Source organism: Diabrotica virgifera, chromosome 6 (assembly GCF_917563875.1).
Source record: "Diabrotica virgifera virgifera chromosome 6, PGI_DIABVI_V3a".
Taxonomy (NCBI): domain Eukaryota; kingdom Metazoa; phylum Arthropoda; class Insecta; order Coleoptera; family Chrysomelidae; genus Diabrotica; species Diabrotica virgifera.
This window is the reverse complement of record NC_065448.1, coordinates 151,433,240-151,454,115: the sequence shown is the minus strand read 5'-3', so window position 1 is coordinate 151,454,115 and position 20,876 is coordinate 151,433,240. Positions and strand designations below refer to the sequence as shown.

The 20,876-nt window shown below is 34.1% G+C and overlaps 1 protein-coding gene across 1 annotated transcript in view; it reads right to left on the bottom strand.

Annotated features, from left to right (window-relative positions):
• Positions 1 to 20,876, bottom strand: part of LOC114332567 (long-chain fatty acid transport protein 4) — a gene marked incomplete in the record, with an annotated part of 350,190 nt that overhangs the window by 313,491 nt on the left and 15,823 nt on the right. The window contains 1 exon segment of the mRNA XM_050654162.1: positions 4,865 to 4,968. Within this exon segment, the coding sequence (XP_050510119.1) occupies positions 4,865 to 4,968 (104 nt within the window).

Genomic DNA, 20,876 nt, shown 5'->3' with positions numbered 1-20,876 from the left:
AGGTATACAATAACTAAAAGAGTAGTCAGCTACCTGGATCTTTGAGTGTCCCGAACATGGTCTTTCTAGCTTATTACCCTGGTCTAAGATACGAATATTAATATCGGCATTTGGCGCACGTGTAATAGCCATTACTTTTGTTTTTATTTTGTTTACTAACTACAAATTCCACAAAATGCAAGTGAAAAAATACAAATTTTTCCTTCAGATGCTAAAATACATCGAAGTTTATCGAAAAACAGACATACAGCTATCACCTCAACTCCAGAGATAGTTGTAGTCCACGCTGTGAGATGTGTTCCTGTTCAAAAATGTCTCCTTTAAGGGCGTAGGCGTAAAATTTCGCGCCAATGTATTTTAAATGCATTCATATTTTTGGGATCCTGAGAAAACTAATAAGTATTTTTGAAAAATTTAAACGCAGAATGAAAGATTGCATTATTACCGAGGCCCGAAAGTCACTGAAAACTTTTATATTTCTGATAATCTTTCATTCTGATTTAAATTTTTTTAAAAACTTATTACTTTTCTCAGAATTCGAAAAAAGAATGAATGCAGTTAAAACACATTGGCGCAAAATTTTGCGCCCTTAAATAAGTCAGAAGGGTGCCAGGTGAAATTTTTGGGCAGAAATTGTTTAAACATTTTTTTAAACAAATACAAAAGATCACCATTTATGCTCGGGAAAATATATTTTTAGGTATTTTGTTCATTTTAAACAAAAAAGGGCTTGTGTCATTTTTCCCAAAAGTTGATAGTTTTCGAGTTCTAAGCGATTTGCAATCTGAAAAATTCGAAAATACACATTTTCGAGGCTTGTTAACTTATATGTAAATTATTTTTGAGATTGCCAAGTACCTAAATTGATGTTTAAATACTCAATTTAAAGATTCTGGCGAGTAATCAGTGTTTATTTCAATGAAGATCGCTGTTTTTTAATTATGCGCATCTACTCGACTTTTAAGGCGCTGCGCATCGCACTACATGATATGTCTCTGTCGCACTTTATGATGGACATATTTAATAAGTACATTAGAAATAATTAATTTAATAAATAGATGGAATATAAAAAAACTATGTTAATAATAAATTAAATTTTTTTAAATAAATTTCAACTGTTTATTGTAAATTTTTCGCATAAGTACGTATAATATGTACAGGGCAAGTTATAGAAAAAAATATTGTATTTTATACGGGGCAACATGCAGATTTTAGCGCGATACATGAAAGTATTTTGCTTATATAATAAATAACTAAATTTATAATGAAACATGCTCAAAATCACAGTCCAAATCTCGCTAAGTCCGGCCCTGTCGTTATGGGTAGAAATAAGACGTTATTGTAGAACCCCAGGGCGCTTCTCATAGACCTCACGCAAAGCGAAAGATTAATATTCTTCGAAATTCTAAATGCCTAAATAGGCCACATGGCTGTTGTTGTAGGTTGAGTGACAAAGAACTTTTATGGTTTCGGAGACATATTTCTGAGGACTTATTTATTTTGCAACAGGGTGTGTCCCATAAAATAAGAATAGGAGATATTGCTAAGTGTCTCAATTATAGAAATCTAGGAACCCAACAGAAATTGCAACGCAGTAAATTTCGTGGAAACCCTTAAATGGTTACTAAATGGGCAGCGATTTTGATTGGTCGAAAAGAAAACTTATAACAATAATAGGCTGTCCTAAGTAGAACTTTCCAGCTACCCGATTGGTAGGGAAATGTTCGGAATGATGACTATTGGTCAAAGTAGGTGATGGCTGTCAGAAAGGGAGGTGAATTTAGGCGAGAGAAAGAAATCTTGTCCGAAATTAGGACAAGAAGAATGAATTAAGTTTCAGAAGACATGCAGTAAAGACGTGCATTTTTTTTGGCTGTGCCGAGTTAGGCTCAGAATGGAATCTTGAGGATTCTGTAGTGAAAAGTCACAAGTGCGATATGCTGTCATAAATACCATACCGGTATATTCTTTGTGTTGTGTCCGGTACAATAATGAAATAGTGTTCCTAGTACGGCGTTTAGTATGTCTCTTGCAAAAATAACTACTTAATTCAACCTTCGCGGACGTAGCTCCCGTTTAGCATGCCTTCTGCAAATTAACTTAATTCAATCTTACCGGAACGTGGTTCCCGGTCTTTTGACTAAAGACAATAGTCTAAACAAAGTATGTTTTATCATCGAGTCAGTATAATGTATCACTAATAATTAAATACGCAGTTACTTTCTTTTCATAAAACAAGACTATGGAATTTTTATTTTTCATATAAATAACAGTTATGTAATGGTACTTTAAATCTAAAAATGTAAAGTGAAAGTGAGTTCTTCGCAACAACCAGAGCTCTAAAGAGCTAACCGATCCAGCACTACAGCAACAACAGATCGTAACCAGATCCAGCACTACAGCAACAACAGATTTTTTACCAGGTATTTGTGATAAACTTTATAATTCCTGTTTTCCTTTTTCGAACTTTTAACGAAACGCGAAAGACTTAATTTCTTTATTTTTCAAATCAGATCAGTTTTTTTACAATTTTCTACCTGAATAAATAATGATAATTATGTTTTAAACTTATTTCTTATTATTATCTTTGCACAATCCATCTCTGATCCTTATTGTAAGAGGACAAGCAGACTACCTCAGACACCAAGGGTAAGTACCGTTACTATACAGAGGGATACCATTTTAAGTAATTTTTTGTAAATCTTATATAAATATATAGTAATAGATTTTGATCTATTAATGGCGCCCAAAAATTAATAATTTCTTTTCTTTATCTTAAATATTATTGTAAAAACTCACTTCCTAAATTCTCTGAGACTAGAGCTACCGAAGCATTAATAAATTATGTAGCACGAATTTTGTCAAGTCTATGTATATCATTATGTTTATCTAATTTGTCGTGCTTCAATAATAGTTATTTTCCTAACAAGTGCAGAAAGTCATTCTTTTCCGCACGTGACTGCAGTTTGCCGAACGACGCGAAGCGGGAGTTCGGCAAGCAGGCGAGTGCAGAAAAGAGACGTTCTGCAAGAGTTAGGAACAATATTTTTTCGAGTCTTTAAAAAATTACAAATCTTAATCAATTAATTTAATTAATATGAAAATACATACACAAATTAATTCTTTGACAAGGTTGTCAAAACCCACGGTTCTTAGACATTACTACGGTTGCCTAAATCGACTAACCAATGAACATTAAGGGTGAGATTACGTCACGAGAGTTTACTGTCATTTTAATCGTAATATGATTTTTTTCGAATACTGAGAAAACCAAGTATTTTAGAAAAATTTAAACGCAGGATGCAAGAATACATTATTACCGAGGGCGGAAAGCCCTTAGAATAAACAAGCAGATTCTATTGCATGAAATATTTGAAATTAAATATCACACTTCTCTTTTATTTTCAGCCCTGTAACTTATTAAAATAAACATTATAGAAGTTTTCAGGGACTTTCAGCCCTCGGTAATAATGTAGTGTTTCATTCTGAGTTTAAATTTTTCAAAAATATTTATTAGTTTTCTCAGGATTCGAAAAAATGAATACAATTAAAAAACATTGAGAATTTTGACATGCGTCAAAGTTTTGCATTAACTCAATGTAAAATTCTGAACTGTTGAATTCCAGCTTCCCTAATAATTATTTTACATCAAAAGACATTAGAAACTATTTGAAGAGGATTGAAATCTGTATTGGAAATAACTGTTAAAATTGGTCTACGTAATTAAACATATTCCAACATTTTGTAAAAATGTAATACATTTTAGTTTTCAGCCCAAACTTAGGCCACACACAACGCAATAATGTTCACATTTTTGAACTGTCAATAGTTTTATGTTATCATCTATTGTTTAAAAATAATACAGTTGATAAAATACCCTCAGTGGCGGAGAAAGGATTAATAATAAAGATTTTTTTTATTCAGTTAATGGGGTGAGCACTGTCAGTTAAATAGTAACGTGTGGCCTTACTTTTACACGCATACCTATTGTGGCAGGCAAATGTATCATATTTTTCAAAATTTTGGAATGCATTTAAATCGTAGAACAATTTTAACTCTTGTTTTTAATACAGATTTCAATTCTCTACAAATATTCTCTCATGACTTTTGATGTAGAATAATTAGGGAAGCAGGAATTCAACAATTCAGAATTTTACATTGAGTTTCCTATGGCCCTTTTTACGATTCACCACCCGGTATAAGATAAAATGTGTACTATTTGTCTTATTATTTCATAATAACACAAATAATACACATATATACACAATAAATAACACACATTCAATGATCGAAAATAATTTAAAAATATGGGAATGTAAACTCTTGTGACGTAAAGTCAAAAATAGTCTCCCCACCACCGTCGGACAAGACAACCGTAATAAAGTCTAATAACCGTGGTCAAAACCAAACTTTCAATATAATTAGTTAGCATGACGACGATCTTAGTTTCCATGACGATGATCCAAACGACTGTTATTGTCTACCGATTTGACTTTCGAATATTATGTCAAAATTATTTTATTTCATCGAATTGTCGCGTTAATTTCATTAAAACAGGAACACAATAAGATATATTTGAAATAAATTAGTAAATAATATCTAAATATTAGTTTATTGCATGTATTAGAATTACTTTGAGGCCATATTAACATATCTAAATTAACACGTGTGCGGAAAAGTAAAAACCGCGTGCGGAAAAGTAACACGCATGCGAAAAAGTAACACGCGTGCGGAAAAGTGAAACTTTCTAAACTAAAATGCGTGCGCGAAGGTAGACATTTTTGCACGCTCGTAGAAAAAATATATTACAAACCTTCAAGTATTAAAATATTTATATGAATATTAATTTATATAAATATATTACCTTAAATCTCGGCGCCATGTTTTATATAGAATATATAAATATCTATATCTTCCATTTGTAAGGAAAAAGCAGGATATCAATAATACAAATAGCAGCAGCAAAGCCTAAAAGAAAAAAATATTGTCATTATTGCTTCGCATTCGCAATGTCAGAAAACTCTAGAGTTTTTTACAATCACAGAAATAATAAAAAAATTTCGTAACTGTCTTAATTATATTTTATTATTACAAGTGCCTGTTCTTATTACATTTTATAATTTAACAAAGAACGCAGTACTAATAGGAAAAGTTTTATAATGAGGAAATTACAGCAATTAAAAAAATTATCAACATCATAGAAAACTAATATCAAATATTATACGAGTAAAAAGCAAAATCACCACAGGTAAAGAAGAAAAACACATATTGTAGCAAAAAATGTTGGATCTGAAAATATTATACCAAATATAACAGAGGACTAAATTTTAATAGGCAACACAGTGGGCACTATAGACAAGGCGAAAACGGCGGGTTCGTTGGTAAAAATATTCCCATGAGATTTTTTTGCATAATTACATTCGTGAGACATCCCAGAATAAGGTTCAAAAAGTCGCCCACGTGAAAAGTGTGCCAAATTTTTTTTTAACATTTTTTTTTAATCAAATTGCAAAAATCAATATTTTTGGCCCGTACAATTTTTTTTTTAGGTTTTTTGGACCATTCTGGATAAAGAAGGTCTCTTATAATTTTTCTTTAATGTTGATCGTTTTCGAGTTATAAGCAATTTAAAATTGAAAAAAAAACGAAAAATGGCGATTTTCAAGGCTTAATAACTCGGTTAAAAGTTATTATTATGAAAGTCAGAAAATGACTAAATCAAAGTTTAATGTCCTTCTACAAGATCCCGAAGAAATTTTTGTCATTATTTTATTACTAAGCTGTTATTTTTAGGTAATAATATTGAGCGCCATGCACGTGGTCGGCAGCCGTAAATGTGAGTGCAAATAAGATGCACAATGGACAGCCTAAGTCTGACGTCACAACTGTCACAAAATTGGGAGGAGCCTGTATTGGCTTCAAACAACCCCGTTTGCAAGGTTAAATTGTCATAAGGAATTTTTCATTTATGTGCTTTGTGTGGCAAAATAAGACCTCATTTAGTCATTTCGTCAAAGAAACGTGTCAATTAAGAGATTTTTATTCGTTTTTGCTCAGGTGGTTTTTATTACTTAGTGGTTGAAAATAAACATAACCTCAAAACTTTTTACGTTCTTATCATTGCATTAAATTAACTCACCTGGGCAAAAACGAATAAAAATCTCTTAACTGACACGCTTCTTTAACTAAATACCCGAGTGAAAAATCTTATTTTGTCACACAAACCACGTAAACAATAAATGAAAAATTCCTTATGAGTGTTTAACATTACAAACAAAAGTGTTTGGAGTTTGGAGCCAAATGTAAGCTACTCCTTATTTTGTGACGTCAAGACTTAGGATGTCCATTGGACTGCCGGAGTGGCATCTCTCTCGCACTCAGCATTTACCGCGGGCTACCACGTGCATGGCGCTCAATATTATTATTTAAAAATAACAGCTTAGTAACAGTGGCGTACTGGTAGATCAGCGGGCACTCGTTCCAGTTGGGATGCGGGCCCGCTCGCACAATAAAAACACACATTGTGTATCAAAGGTTTTAATAAACATTAAAATTTAATGTTTATTATAAAAATAAAAAGTAATTTCTGAAGCGGTATCGATTAATTTAATTTTTGATGCTAATTGGGAGTGATTGTCATGATATTTTTTTTCCAACAAAAAAAATGAATTAACATTCTTTTGATCATAAGGGACTGTTCAAGTATTACGTAACGCAGGTTGGGGAGGGGGGTCAAAAATCTTCAAATTGCGTTACGTAATACGTGAACGCCCCAATAAGGTGCGTTACGTAGGGGGGGGGGGGTCAAAAATCTTCAAAAACCGCGTTACGTAATACTTGAACGCTCCCTAAGTTACTTACTTTTGATGTTAGAAACTCTTTTAAAAAACAAAAATAAAGCTTTCTTCAAATATTTTAAAAAATTTTAGTTTTCCCCGAAAAGTGCTTGATTTTTTGGTTATTTCACGTTGAAATATTCGATTTTGAATTTGACTAGTAAGAACTCACTTTTCATTAGCTACAACTGTGCTTCTACTGGGTCTATAGACCTTATACATACACCATTTTTTTCACTTTTTTATAAGCTATATTTTTGCTAATAATATTTTTTTGATAAAATACTTACTTTTTGAGTGATTTGCGAAAAACCGCCTGCAACGTGGTTTTTTGTTGAAAAATAAACATTTTTATCGCAAATAACTCGAAAAGTATTGACTTATAGTCTAAGAGCTGGGAGCGGATTTTGTGCGTGATAAGTAATATGGAAAAACTATACGGTGATATGTTGAATTAGTTGTGTACATGACTTTCACCAACGGCCGGAAACCAGAGTTGGGGCCGAGGGTAGTTATAAGGGGTCAAAGTCGCGGTTTTTATTATTTTTTTTTATGACGCTCATGATCGAGATAGTGCACCAAAATTTGGAAATAAGTAGGTCATGACGTACCTAAGTAAAATCTCTAGGGGCTCAACGCTGCGTTGCCGACAAAGGGGTGGGGGTAGGGGTGAATATAAAAAATATAAGGGGTTTTTTGCGACGTTCCTGATTGAGATAGTGCACCAAAATTTGGGTATAAGTAGACCATGACATAAATGATTAAAATCCCCAGAGCCGGAAACCAGAGTGGGGAAGGAAGGTAGTTGTTATAAGGGGTAAAATTTCCGTTTTTATTATTTTTTTGTGACGCTCCTGATCGAGATAGTGCGCCAAAATTTGGGAATAAGTAGGTCATGACGTAACTAAGTAAAATCTCCAGGAGTGGAACGCTGCGTGGCCGACAAAGGGGTGGGGCAGGGGTGAATAGAAAAAAATGTAAGGGGTTTTTTGCTACGTTCGTGATTGCGGTAGTGCACCAAAATTTGGGAATAAGTAGACCATGACATAACTAAGTAATATCCCCAGAGGCGGAAACCAGAGTGGCGGACGAGGGTAGTTATAAGGGGTAAAATCGCGGTTTTTATTATTTTTTTTTGTGACGCTCATAATGGAGATAGTGCACCAGAATTTGGGAGTAAGTAGGTTATGACGTAACTAAGTAAAATCTTCAGGGGCGGAACTCTGCTTGGGGTACAAAGGGGTGGTAGGCAGGGGTGAGTATAAAAATATATGGGTTTTTTCTTGCCGTCCGTGCTCGAGATAGTGCCCTAAAATTTGGGAATAAGTAGATCATGACATTACTAAGTAAAATCTCCAGGGGCGGAACGCTGCGTGGGGGACAAATGTTGTGCCAGGTCACAAAAAAATAATGCATACTGCGACTTTGACCCCTTAAAACTACCCTCATCCCCAACTCTGGTTTCCGGCTCTGGGGATTTTACTTAGCTAAGTCATGGTATACTTATTCTCAAATTTTGGTGCACTATCTCAATCTAGCACGTCACAGAAAACCCCTTATATTTTTTATATTCACACCTACCCCCAACCCTTTATCGGCCACGCAGCGTTCCACCCCTGGAGATTGTACTTAGTTACCTCATGACCTACTTATTCCCAAATTTTGGTGCACTATCTCGATCATGAGCGTCACAAAAAAAAATAATAAAAACGGCGATTTTGACCCCTTATAACTACCCTCATGCCCAACTCTGGTTTCCGGCTCTAAGGATTTTACTTATTTATGTCATGGTCTACCTATTCCCAAATTTTGGTGCACTCTCTCAATCACGAACGGCGCAAAAAAAAACCCTTATATTTTTTGTATTCACCCCTGCCCCACCCCTTTGTCGGCCACGCAGCGTGCCACCCATGGAGATTTTACTTAGTTACGTCATGACCTACTTATTCCCAAATTTTGGTGCACTCTCTCGATCATGAGCGTCACAAAAAAAAATAATAAAAACGTCGACTTTGATCCCTTATAACTAGCCTCATCCCCAACTCTGGTTTCCGGGTCTGGGGATTTTACTTAATAATGTCATGATCTACTTATTCCCAAATTTTGGTCCACTATCTCAATCACGAACGTCGCAAAAAACCCTTTATATTTTTTATATTCACCCCTACCCCCACCCCTTTGTCGGCCACGCAGCGTTACGCCTATAGAGATTTTACTTAGTTACGCCATGACCCACTTATTCCCAAATTTTGGTGCACTATCTCGATCATGAGCGTCATAAAAAAATAATAAAATCCGCGACTTTGACCCCTTAAAACTACCCTCGGCCCCAACTCTGGTTTCCGGTCGTTGGTGAAAGTCATGTACACAACTAATTCAACATATCCCCGTATAGTTTTTCCATATTACTTATCACGCACAAAATCTGCTTCTATCTCTCCGACTATTAGTGAAAAAACGGTATAGAAAAAAAGCTGCTTAGAATCAGTTAATTCATCCAATTCCGGACTTATCCAGTCCCTGTGTTTCTTAATAAATATTGTTTTTAAATCAATTTTTGATATTGGTTGGTATTCTTCGTTTTTATTTATAAGTACCTACACAAAAATTAAAATTTATTAAGCAGTTAGATTTCCAAGTGTGTACTGTGTAGGTACTTGTGTGGTTGAAAATGTCCATATCAAGTTAGAAACAAAAGCAGCAAAAAGGGCGCTAGAGCGGGCCCCTGTGGGATCCGGGCCCTGGTTCCACGGAACCCGCGGAACCATGCTCAGTACGCCACTGCTTAGTAATAAAATAATGACAAAAATTTCTTCGGGATCTTGTTGGGAGGGGGGCATTAAACTTTGATTTAGTCACTTTCTGACTTCCATAATAATAACTTTTAACCGAGTTATTAAGCCTTGAAAATCGCCATTTTTCGTTTTTTTCAATTTTAAATTGCTTATAACTCGAAAACGATCAACATTAAAGAAAAATTATAAGAGACCTTCTTTATCCAGAATGGTCCAAAAAACCTAAAAAAATTGTTCTGGCCAAAAATATTGATTTTTGCAATTTGATTAAAAAAATTTTTTAAAAACATTAAATTTGGCCCAATTTTCACGTGGGCGACTTCTTGAACCTTATTCTGGGATGTCTCACGAATGTAATTATGCAAAAAAATCTCATGGGAATATTTTTCCCAACGAACCCGCCGTTTTCACCTTGTCTACTATGCGAAATAAAAAAGCCCCAAGTAAAGATGGAAGCGTATTAGAATAATAAAGTATACTGATAAAGTATGGAGGACAACCACAACACATCATAAATGTGCTAAGAATTATATTTAACAAATGTATAGAAATAATTGCAATACCCACAGCTTGGTTAAATGCTCTTATAATACTGATATTTAAAAAGGGAAATAAACATAAATTAAAAAACCATAGACTCATTAGCCTGTTATCAGTCTTGTTTAAACTGTTCGTGAAGATATATACATTACGACTAACAAACTGGATATCTAGTTTTCGGCCCATATATTATAGAAGGTATAAAAGTAATGAGAACACTAATCGAAAAATCAAGCGAATACAATATAACTCTGGATAGCTGTGGCAGATTACGAGGAGGCATTAGACTGCATAGAAAGGGCAATCCTTAATGCCTTAAGCAACAATAGAGTTGATGTATTCAACATTTTTTGTATTTAACTTCTATTAATTTACAATCTGTTATCGCTCACAACAATAATAGTCCATTCATTAACGGTAAAATATTGCAAAACCTTTAAATTTTAAAGAACCGCTTGGATTGACATGAAATTTGGCATACACACAGCTAACAAGTCAAAGAAAAAAAGGGATATTGTGCCGATATGTGCTTTTGCCCTGGGGGTGGTTTTACCCCCTCTTGGGGGTTAAAAAATATTCGTCCAAACAAAGTCAGGAAATGGGTAAACTGGCTAATTTAAAGTAACTTTTGTTCTACAGAGTTTTTTCACTAAGTCAATACTTTTCGAGTTATTGACAGTGAATATGTTCATTTTTTCAACAAAATAACCACGCTTTTAGACGGTTTTTCGCAAATAACTCAAATTGTAAGTATTTTGTCGAAAAAGCATTCTTAGCAAAAATATAGCCTATAAAAAATTTTAAAAAATAGTGAATATATCACGTTTTTTTATTTAGTAGAAGCAGAGTTATAGCTAATGAAATATAGGTTCATATTCGTCAAATTCCAAGTGGAATATTTTAACGTGAAATAACCAAAAATGAAGCACATTTCGGGGAAAACTCATTTAAACTTATTTAAAGTGTTTAAAAAAAGCTTCATTTTTGTTTAATAAAAAAAATTTCTAGCATCAAAATTAAACAAGTTGCGCTCAAAATAAAGTTAGTCCCTTTTGGTTTTGGTAAAAAAATCGAGAAAATCACCCCCTAATTAGTATCTTAAATGAACTTAATCGTAACGACTTCACAAGTTTCTTGACTCGTGTATATATTGTTTATATGATCTGTAAGTTTCATCGGTTCAAAGTCCTTATTATTGAAACGGCTGTAGTTAAAATGGGTTGAACGAGTCACTGATCACGAATGTATGCAAATTTAGAAACACCAAATCTTGATCAATGTTTGTCTAACAGAAAAACAAAAAAATACATGATATTCAGAAAAGCAAATCTAACTTTTTTTGTATTTCGAGACTTTTGGTATCTCTAACAATTTTTAAGTTATTTTGAAAAAAAAGCATATTTTTCAAAATTTAAATTTTTAAAAATTTTACTTTGAAACCAAATTTTTTCAAAAATAAACACTTTGAATCGATGAAACTTACAGATCATATAAACACAATATAAGTAAAATAATTTATGGAGCGGCAACGATTAATTTCATTTAAGTTGCTAATTAGGGGGTGGTCTTCCCGATTTTTTTTTTGCAAAAACAAAAGGGACCAACTTTATTTTGAGCGTAACTTGCTTAAATTTAATGCTAGAAACTTTTCGTAAAAACAGAAATAAAGATTTTTTAAACACTTTAAAAAAGTTAAAACGGGTTTTCTCCAAAAAGTGCTTAATTTTTTGGATATTTCACGTCGAAATATTCTATTTGAAATTTGGTGAATATGAATCTATATTTCATTGGCTATAACTCTGGTTCTACGAGATCCATAGACCTAACGCGTACACCATTTTTTTTACTTTTTTATAGGCTATATTTTTGCTAAGAACGGTTTTTTCGACAAAATACTTACTTTTTGAGTTATTTGCGAAAAACCGTCTTAAAATGTGGTTATTTTGTTGAAAAATGAACATATTCACTCGCAAATAACTCGAAAAGTGTTGACTTGGCGAAAAAGCTCTATGGAACAAAAGTTACTTAAAATTAGTCAGTTTACCCATTTCCTGAGTTGTTTTGGACATATATTTTTTCACCCCCAAGAGGGGGTGAAAGTCACCCCCAGGGCAAAAGCACACGTCGGCACAATATCACTTTTTTTCTTTGACATGTAAGCTATGGGTATGCCAAATTTCATGTCAATACAAGCGGTTCTTTAAAATTTAGAGCAAAAACCGTGAAAGAATGGACTATAAGTAAATTTTATGAAAATTATTAGAAAATAACATGTAGGAATTCTCTCCAGTGAGAGGCTTTCTTTAATATATAAATAACAAACAAAGTTAATAATCTAATGGTACATGTTAACTAATTTTATCTAAATCTATTTATTAAGTCTGTAGGCTTAAAACGCTTTAGTCGACACACTTCGTTTTTGACATTAAACAGTTCACGCACTAAGTCATTAGAGTGAGCACTAGTTTTGTTTTATATTTTTCACTGTACTTTGTGACTTCAGTTTTTATGACTTGAACTTGGAGGTCTTTTTCTATTATGTTGTTTGAACCATACCAGGGAGCATTGGTTATAATTCGAAGAACTTTGTTCTGGAATCTTTGTACGATTTCTAGGTTTGAATTGCTAGCAGAACCCCAAAATTGAATGCCATACGTCCATATTGGCTTCATTACGGCTTTTATATTAATATCTTATTTCTTCTTCTTCTTCTTCTTTTTCTTTTTCTTCTTTTGGTATCATAACCCTGGATGGGTCTTTGCCTGTCTGGCTATGTCCTTCTATTCAGATCTCTCTTGTGCCCTTCTCCTTCATTGTCTTAAGATCTTATTTGTTAGATTTAATTGTGATTTCCTGCCAATAAGCCAGTAAATAGTTTGAGTCTCAATTGTTTTTATTTTGTAAATATATGTGTTCTCCGTATTAATCTTCTGTCAAGATGTAAACCTAAATATTTGAAAATACAGTATTGCCAAAAATAAAGAGTACTGAAACTGAAACACAGATGTATCTTTGTGCGCGCTGTCATATTTAAATTAACTAGTATAGACCTGTCGAGTAATCTTTAAATAATTACTTATTAAGGCCTAATTCTTAAAAATGGTGTTAAATACAGAAGAGAAAGTGTTTCTCGTGGAGCATTATTTTTGCTCATACGGAATCGGCCGACGTGATAGTGCAAGTCTGCTATACGTGTGTGATCAATCCACACAACAGTTTAATAAACGTTGTCCAATTAATGCTGTAATTTTGAAGGTTGTTGAAAATTACAGCATTAAAACGTTTATTAAACCGTTTCGTTGTGTGAATTGATCACACACGTATTGCAGACTTGCACTATTACGTCGGCCGATTCCGTATGAGCGAAAATAATGCTCCACGAGAAACACTTTCTCCTCTGTATTTAACACCATTTTTAACAATTAGTATTTAAAGATTACTCGACAGGTCTATACTAGTTAATTTGAATATGACAGCGCGCACAAAGATACATCTGTGTTTCAGTTTCAGTACTGTTTATTTTGGGCAATACTGTAAAATAAAAATTCCATTTTTATTCTGTTGCAATGCGAAGGCAAAACAATCTTATTTTTCACTTAGAATTGTCTTTCACTTTTTGTCTTCTTCGCTTCAGCATCCATCTGGCTTGCAAATTTTAGAAGTTTTGGAGGTGTTACCAAGAAAATGGACCAATAAGTTTTCAATTTATAAATCTTTTAGTAATATTTTAATATTTTTAAATATTATTAATATTGCTATTAGGATTGAAAACTACTTCATCTTTCAATTGCCAGATGACGCTAGTCACCTAGTCCATTCACGTGAGTTGCGGTGTGGGGGGTAAACTCTCGGTGTTGGTCACTTAGAGCATGGAGCAGCAGGCCTACGTTCTCTCCGATGAGACTCCAACAAGAGTCGAAAATCGTCGATTCAGAGTGCTGGAACTGCGCTCCGTATTCTAAGTGAAAAATAAGATTGTATTGCCTTCGCATTGCAACTGAATAAAAATGAAATTTTTATTTTATTTTTATATTGGTCGTTACTTCTTTGAATAAATAGGTCCATTTTCTGTTGGAATTTATGAGCTGAACAGACAGGGTCGTGAGTTGTAAGTTTTTTGAATTCCCTCTTGTCTTCTTCGCTTCAGCGTCCATCTGGCTTGCAAATTTTAGAAGCCTTGGAGGTGTTACCAAGAAAATGGACCAATAAGTTTTTAATTTAAAAATCTTTTAGTAATATTTTAATATTTTTAAATATTATTAATATTGCTATTAGGATTGAAAACTACTTCACCTCTAAATATTTGACATTTCTCTGAGTAATCATTTGAATAATTAATAACACTGCTGGACATATACCTCTTCTTAATGTAAAGGTAACATGGATTGATTTGATCTCATTAACTCGAATTTTACATTTTTTTATCCATGCTTGGATATTATTAAGGCTGGCTTGTAAGTTTCTTGAGGCAATAACTAGATCATGATGTGAGGCGAGTATTGCAGTGTCATCTGCGAATGTGGCTCTTTTTGTAGTTCTTGAGGTTGTTAGGTCTGCCGTAAAATGCTGGTACAGCATTGGTCCTAACACGCTGCCTTGCAGTACTCCTGATTTTATTTCGTGGAATTCTGAATATTCTGAATGGTATTTAACTGAAAATAATCTGTCAGATGGGTAAGATTTTAGAAGTTCATAATACGGATGAGGTAATAGGTTTTTCAGTTTATAGAGTAGACCTTTGTGCCAGACTTTATCGAACGCTTGGCTTACTTATATCAAGAAACGCTGCTGAGCAATATCGTTTATTTTCAAAGTCGTTAGTCGTTGCTGATATGTTTTACTAATCTATGGACTTGCTCTATTGTTTAGTGTTCTTATCTAAACCCAAACTGATGTTCTGGTATGAGGTTTTTGCTATCGAGTATTGGGTTGATGCTTTTCGTTATTAATTTTTCCAGCACTTTGGAAAGCACAGGCAGTAAACTTATTGGCCTATATTATGATCTTAATTCTTCTAGTTTTTCCTGGTTTTGGGATCATAATTATAACTACCATTTTCAATTGTTGCGGAAAATGTATTCAACATGAAGCAACAGTATTAAAATCAAACTTACCATACATATAGGAAGAATGGAAGATAACCGTTGTACGAAGCGAATTGTTGAATGATGAAAAAGAGCAAACAAGAGAAGTAGAGGCAAACCTCAAATCAGATAGACTGATGACATCAAGGCGAAATGCTAGCCATGAATTGTAACGGTACGAAAATCATTAACATTTTCGCTTCATCCTGTATTCTAAATTCGTTAAAATCATGTTTGGTTTCAGAGAAATATTGTTGAATTCTCACATGAATCTATCGCTTGGTAAATCGAAAACGTAATTCGTTCTCGTATTCTCATGGATATTTCTTTTATTTGAGGGACCTCGAAATGTTTATATTAATTTGTATATATATATATATATAATCTAAACCTTTCTACCTAACGGTGTAAGGTGTTTAAAAATACATTTCATACATCTACATCATATACATATCGTCTCCAATCTTGCTTATTCTTGGCCCTTCGTTTCGCTTCAGTCCACGTTGTATTTTTCGTCCTCAGAATTTCTACCACTTCATCGTTCCAGGTTTTCTTTGGTCTCCCTCTTCCTCTCTTGTTTCGTACTTTTGCCTCCCATATGCGTTTTACCTGTCTATCATCGTTCATTCTACACAAATGTCCAAACCATTTAAGTTTATTCCTATCTAATATTTGTGTTATTGGTTCGACTTGTAGTTCTTCTCGCACACTGCTGTTTCTTATTCTATCACGTCTTGTAATTCCTTTTACTTTTCTTAGGTACTTCATGTCCATGGAGTTTATTCTGCTTTTCGATGATGGTGTTAGCACCCAGCTCTCACTACCATAGGTAAGGATTGGCCTGAAGATTGTTTTATATACCATCATCTTTGTCCTGCTGCTTACTTCTCTCTTTCCAATGAATGTTCTGTTTAAGCTGTGGTACATTCTGGACGCCATGGTTATCCTTTCGTTGACTTCTTCTTCTGATCTTCCTCCATTCTCTATTTTCACACCCAAGTATTTATATGTTGTTACTTGTTCTAGTTTCTTGTTATTTATCTCTATATTTACTTGTTTATCTTCATTCCCCATGACCATTATCTTTGTTTTCTCCATGTTTATTTTCATATTTCTCTCTTCCAGCTCCTCTTTCCACATTATTAGGTTCCTTTTGAGGTCATCTTCGCTGTGTGCTAGTAACATCAGGTCGTCTGCAAATGCACATACTGAAATTCCTATAGGTTCTAGTCTGTGGTAACCAATGTGTAATTTGCGTGTCTTTGCTTCCATTACTTTTATGATGTCATCCATGAGTACGATGAATAGTGTGGGGCTCAGTACTCCTCCCTGCTTCAGTCCATCATTTATCTCAAAAGTTTCACAATGGGTATTATCTTTCCTGATGTAGCATTTGTTACGTTTATATAAGCTTTGTATAGCCTGCCTCAGTTTGGGTTCAATATTTCTTCGTTCGAGACTTTCCCATACTTTGTATTGTGAAACTTTATCGAATGCTTTTTCTAAATCTATAAATGCTGCATATACTTCATTTTTAGTAGTTCTCGTTTTTTCTGTTACTTGTTTGATCGTAAAGATGTGGTCTTGGGTACTCCGGCCTTTCCTGAACCCACTTTGTGGTTCTGCTAGGTTGTGTTCAACTATTGAACTAAGTTTTTTGTTTAAAATATATTCGTACGATTTTGACACCACACTTAACAACGTAATACCTCTGTAGTTGCCGCAATTTCTTGTGTCCCCTTTCTTAAAAATGGGCAATATAATTCCTGTTTTCCAATCTTCTGGTACAGTACCCAAGTGCCATGCTTTGTTGAGAATTTCTGTTAACATCTCTACCCCTGACACCCCTAGATTTTTCAGCATCTCTGGTGTGATCTTATCATGGCCTGCTGATTTTCCTACTTTTAGATGCGAGATGGCTTCCAGTACTTCATTCTTATCGATATTTTCGTCTTCGTCGTCGTGTTCTACGTTGGGGGTGGTCGTTTGTTCAGGTGACTCATTACTGGTGGTTGTTCCATTTAGTAGATCTTGGAAATGCTCCTTCCATCTTTTCATAATTTCGTCTTCATCTGTCAGTAGTACATTATCTTTTGATTTGATTTGTCTTATGTTTGGTTGTTTGTCCTTTCGTAGGTTCTTCAAAACTCTGTAGAGTAACTTCTGATTTCCTTGGCTATTTTCTTCTAATTTTGTTCCAAATTCTTCCCAGGATCTCTGTTTGGCTCGGGTTACTAGTTCTTTGACATTAGTACGTTGTTCTTTATATAGCGTGTAATTATTGTCTGTTCTGTCTCCGAGGTATTGTTTCCATAAACTTTTCTTTCTTTTCACTTGATCTTTAATTTCTTCGTTCCACCACCTTGTCTGTTTTATATTTTTATTTACTACTATTGTACCACATGTTTGTTTTGCTGCCTTTAGGATGGTATCCTTAAATTCTAGCCAGAGTTCTTCTAGATTCAGACTTCGCCATATTTGTCTTCTGTTTTCGATGTGTGTTTCTGTAGTGTTTTTATATTGTTCAGCAATCTTTTTGTCTTGTAACTTATAGGATCTAATTGATTCGTTCCTATTCTTGTTCTGGCTTGTCATTTTTGTTATTTCTTGATGGTTATTATCCTCAAGTTTCCACTTAGCTACTAATAAGTAGTGGTCACTGTAGATTTCTGCGCCTCTATTAACTTTCACGTCAGTTATTTCTTTTCGGTTTTGTCTGTTGATTAGTACATAATCTATTATTGATCTTTCATTTCTGCTTCTAACTTCTCTGGTATATTTGTGTATATCTTTGTGCATGTAAAACGTATTCGTTACTATCAAGTTGTTCTCCATGCAAAAATTGATCAATCTATTTCCATTGTTGTTTCTGGTCTCCTCTCCATGCATTCCAATTACATCTATTGTGTCATTTCCTTTTCCTACTCTACTGTTAAAATCTCCCATGATGATTAGTCTGCCATTTACGTTTTCCACTATATCTGTCAGCTCCTCCCAGAAGTCATCTTTTTTACTTGCAACTTCATCTTCACCTGGTCCATATACAATTATTATTGTTGTGTTACTAGTTTGATCTATATTCATTTCAATTTTTAATATTTTCTCAGATATAGATTCCCATCTTGTCATGTGCTTTATATGTTCTTTTGCTATAATGCAACCAACCCCTGCGGCCGCTCGTATCTCTGGTTTTACTCCACTGTATAACAGTAAATGTCCCCCTTCTTGTTCTATGGTTCCCTGTCCTTTCTTTTTTAATTCTGTTACTGCTAGGATGTCTAGTTTGTAACTTTCAAATTCCTGTATGAGTTCTCGTTCTTTATCGTTGATACTTCTGATGTTCCACGTTGCTATTTTCAGTATTTTCATTTTTGTGTTGCTCGTTGTTGTGTCTGTTAAGATCATATCCTTATTCATTTCCTTTTTCGTTGCCATTTGTCGGTCCATTTCTTCGTCTATTATCATCAGTTTTTTGACCCAAATTTTTGTTTGTCCGTAGATGAGTGTTTTTCTAATCTATTTTCATTTTCAATCCAATCGAATTGTATGTTATCAACCCATAATTTTTTATATCCAATTCTCACTCTTTTTCCTTTATCTCTTTCCTCTGATGCCCTCCTTTTTATTATAGATTGCGTTTCTAGTTCTTTTTTAGTGAGGTCGTGGTCAATATATATTCTCTTATGTGGATGGTTCTTCAGTTTCTTTTTGGCTTCCATTACTCTCAGTTTGTCTCCGAATGATTCTAATTCTATGATGCATTTGTTTTTCCCTATGCTATATACTTCTTTCAGGTCCACTTGCAGTTCTAGCAAATCTGTCATGATACTTTTGGCTTGTTCCTTTAGACGTTTATTACCGACGTTGTCTGTCTCTATACCAGTAATGACAATGTTTTTTCTCTTTTTGTCTCTTTCGTTCTTTTCTACTTTTGTTGCGAGCAGTTCTATGTCTTTTTTCATTCTGAAATTTTCTTCAGTTAAAACTCTGTTCATATCAATTAGTTCTGTTATCTGTTTAGAATTTTCCTGCTTTATTTCCCGAATTTCGGTTATGAGGTTTTCCAACATTTTCATCATTTTATTCAGTTTTTGTTCGCTGTCGTCTCCCATATTTAATTGTACACGATGTTTTATTCAATAATTTACTATTGCTGAATTGTGTGTTGCCTATGCTATCAGCGTTTATGTGTTGCCTACTCTATGGGCGTAATAGATGCAAATATGTAATATGTTCTGTGGTTACGTTTGTTTGTGCTGTGTACGTCAGGCGTAAGACACTTGACACACTTCAACCGTGCGGATGTCAGAATATCTATTCCGGCGTACTTTCAAGGTTATATCTATTTTTACTAATGATTACTGATTTTGACTTACTATCTTGTTTTAGCTTCTGATTTCACTCACATTCACTGCTTATTATTAATTTGTATATTAATTTGTACCGACAAAATAATCAGAGCCATAAATTCTTCGTTAATGTGTTTTTGGTGACGATGAGACTGTGGAATGTTTATTTTAGAGCTGGATTGTTTATATAAATCAATAACACAGCCTTAGTAAGCATCCAAAAGCCACAGATGTAAAAACGTTGAGTCGGCATTATTGATGGGAAAAAGGTTGTACGAACTATTAGAATCCGTTTTGTTTATTCTCTTGATGATTGGATGGAATGTTTTTGGTGTGCACAAGAGGGTTCAACCCAAAGCGTTTTTTGCATTTCCTATTGGTCGAGATTTTAATTAGTTAACTGCCTTAAGTCTGTAATTGGTCGATTGAGAAATATTAGTAGGAAGTGGGATAGATTTGGAAGGGGCGTTTAATTTTTGAGAGTTTGAGCAGTTAACAATTCTAGTTTTGGCATCCAAGCAGAGAAGTCAGTTTACGTTCTTAGGGCCTCAGATGTCCGCTGGTTGCGGCACCTGAGGGGTTTAGTTTCCCATTGAATTTAAGTAGTGGAGTGATAGTGTTCTATTATGGTCTAATCAAGTCGTGGAGCACCGCGTTCAGCCGCTTTTAGGCGAACGCGACTTTTTATACCAATGCTGGTATATAATCTCTTCGCACGCAGTAAGAAGTCATATGGAGTTTTTTTTTTGTTGGCAGTTTCTAGCATTTCCGTTAGAGCATGAAGCAGTTTTTGCCTTTTTAATTCAGTTCAACATAATGAAGAAATTATAAGTTTTTTTCAATATTTGGTTGTGAACAGTACCAATTTGTTTTAAGAAAAAAAATGCTGAATCTTTCTATGAATTATGGATAGCATATGTACTTTCCATATCTAATATTTTTGTAATGTGTCTATAGTGAAGTGTAACTGTGCCTTGGACTTTTAGTCCAGGGTAATAAGGTTTTTCTATGACACTTGAACAGCCAGGGTACTGAAGCGTTTTTTTCGGCAGGTAATACCTATAAGAGCAAATTGTAGCTATTTCGTGTGTAGGATCTGGCGGCCATTTTTATGTATAAACTTGTTTTATTTATAAACTAAATTGTTTATAAATAAAAATGGCCGCCAGATCCTACGCAGGAAATAGTTACAATATGTTCCTATGGGTATTACCTGTCGAAAAAACGCTTCAGTACCCTGGCTGCTGAAGTGTCACGAACATGGTATATTTT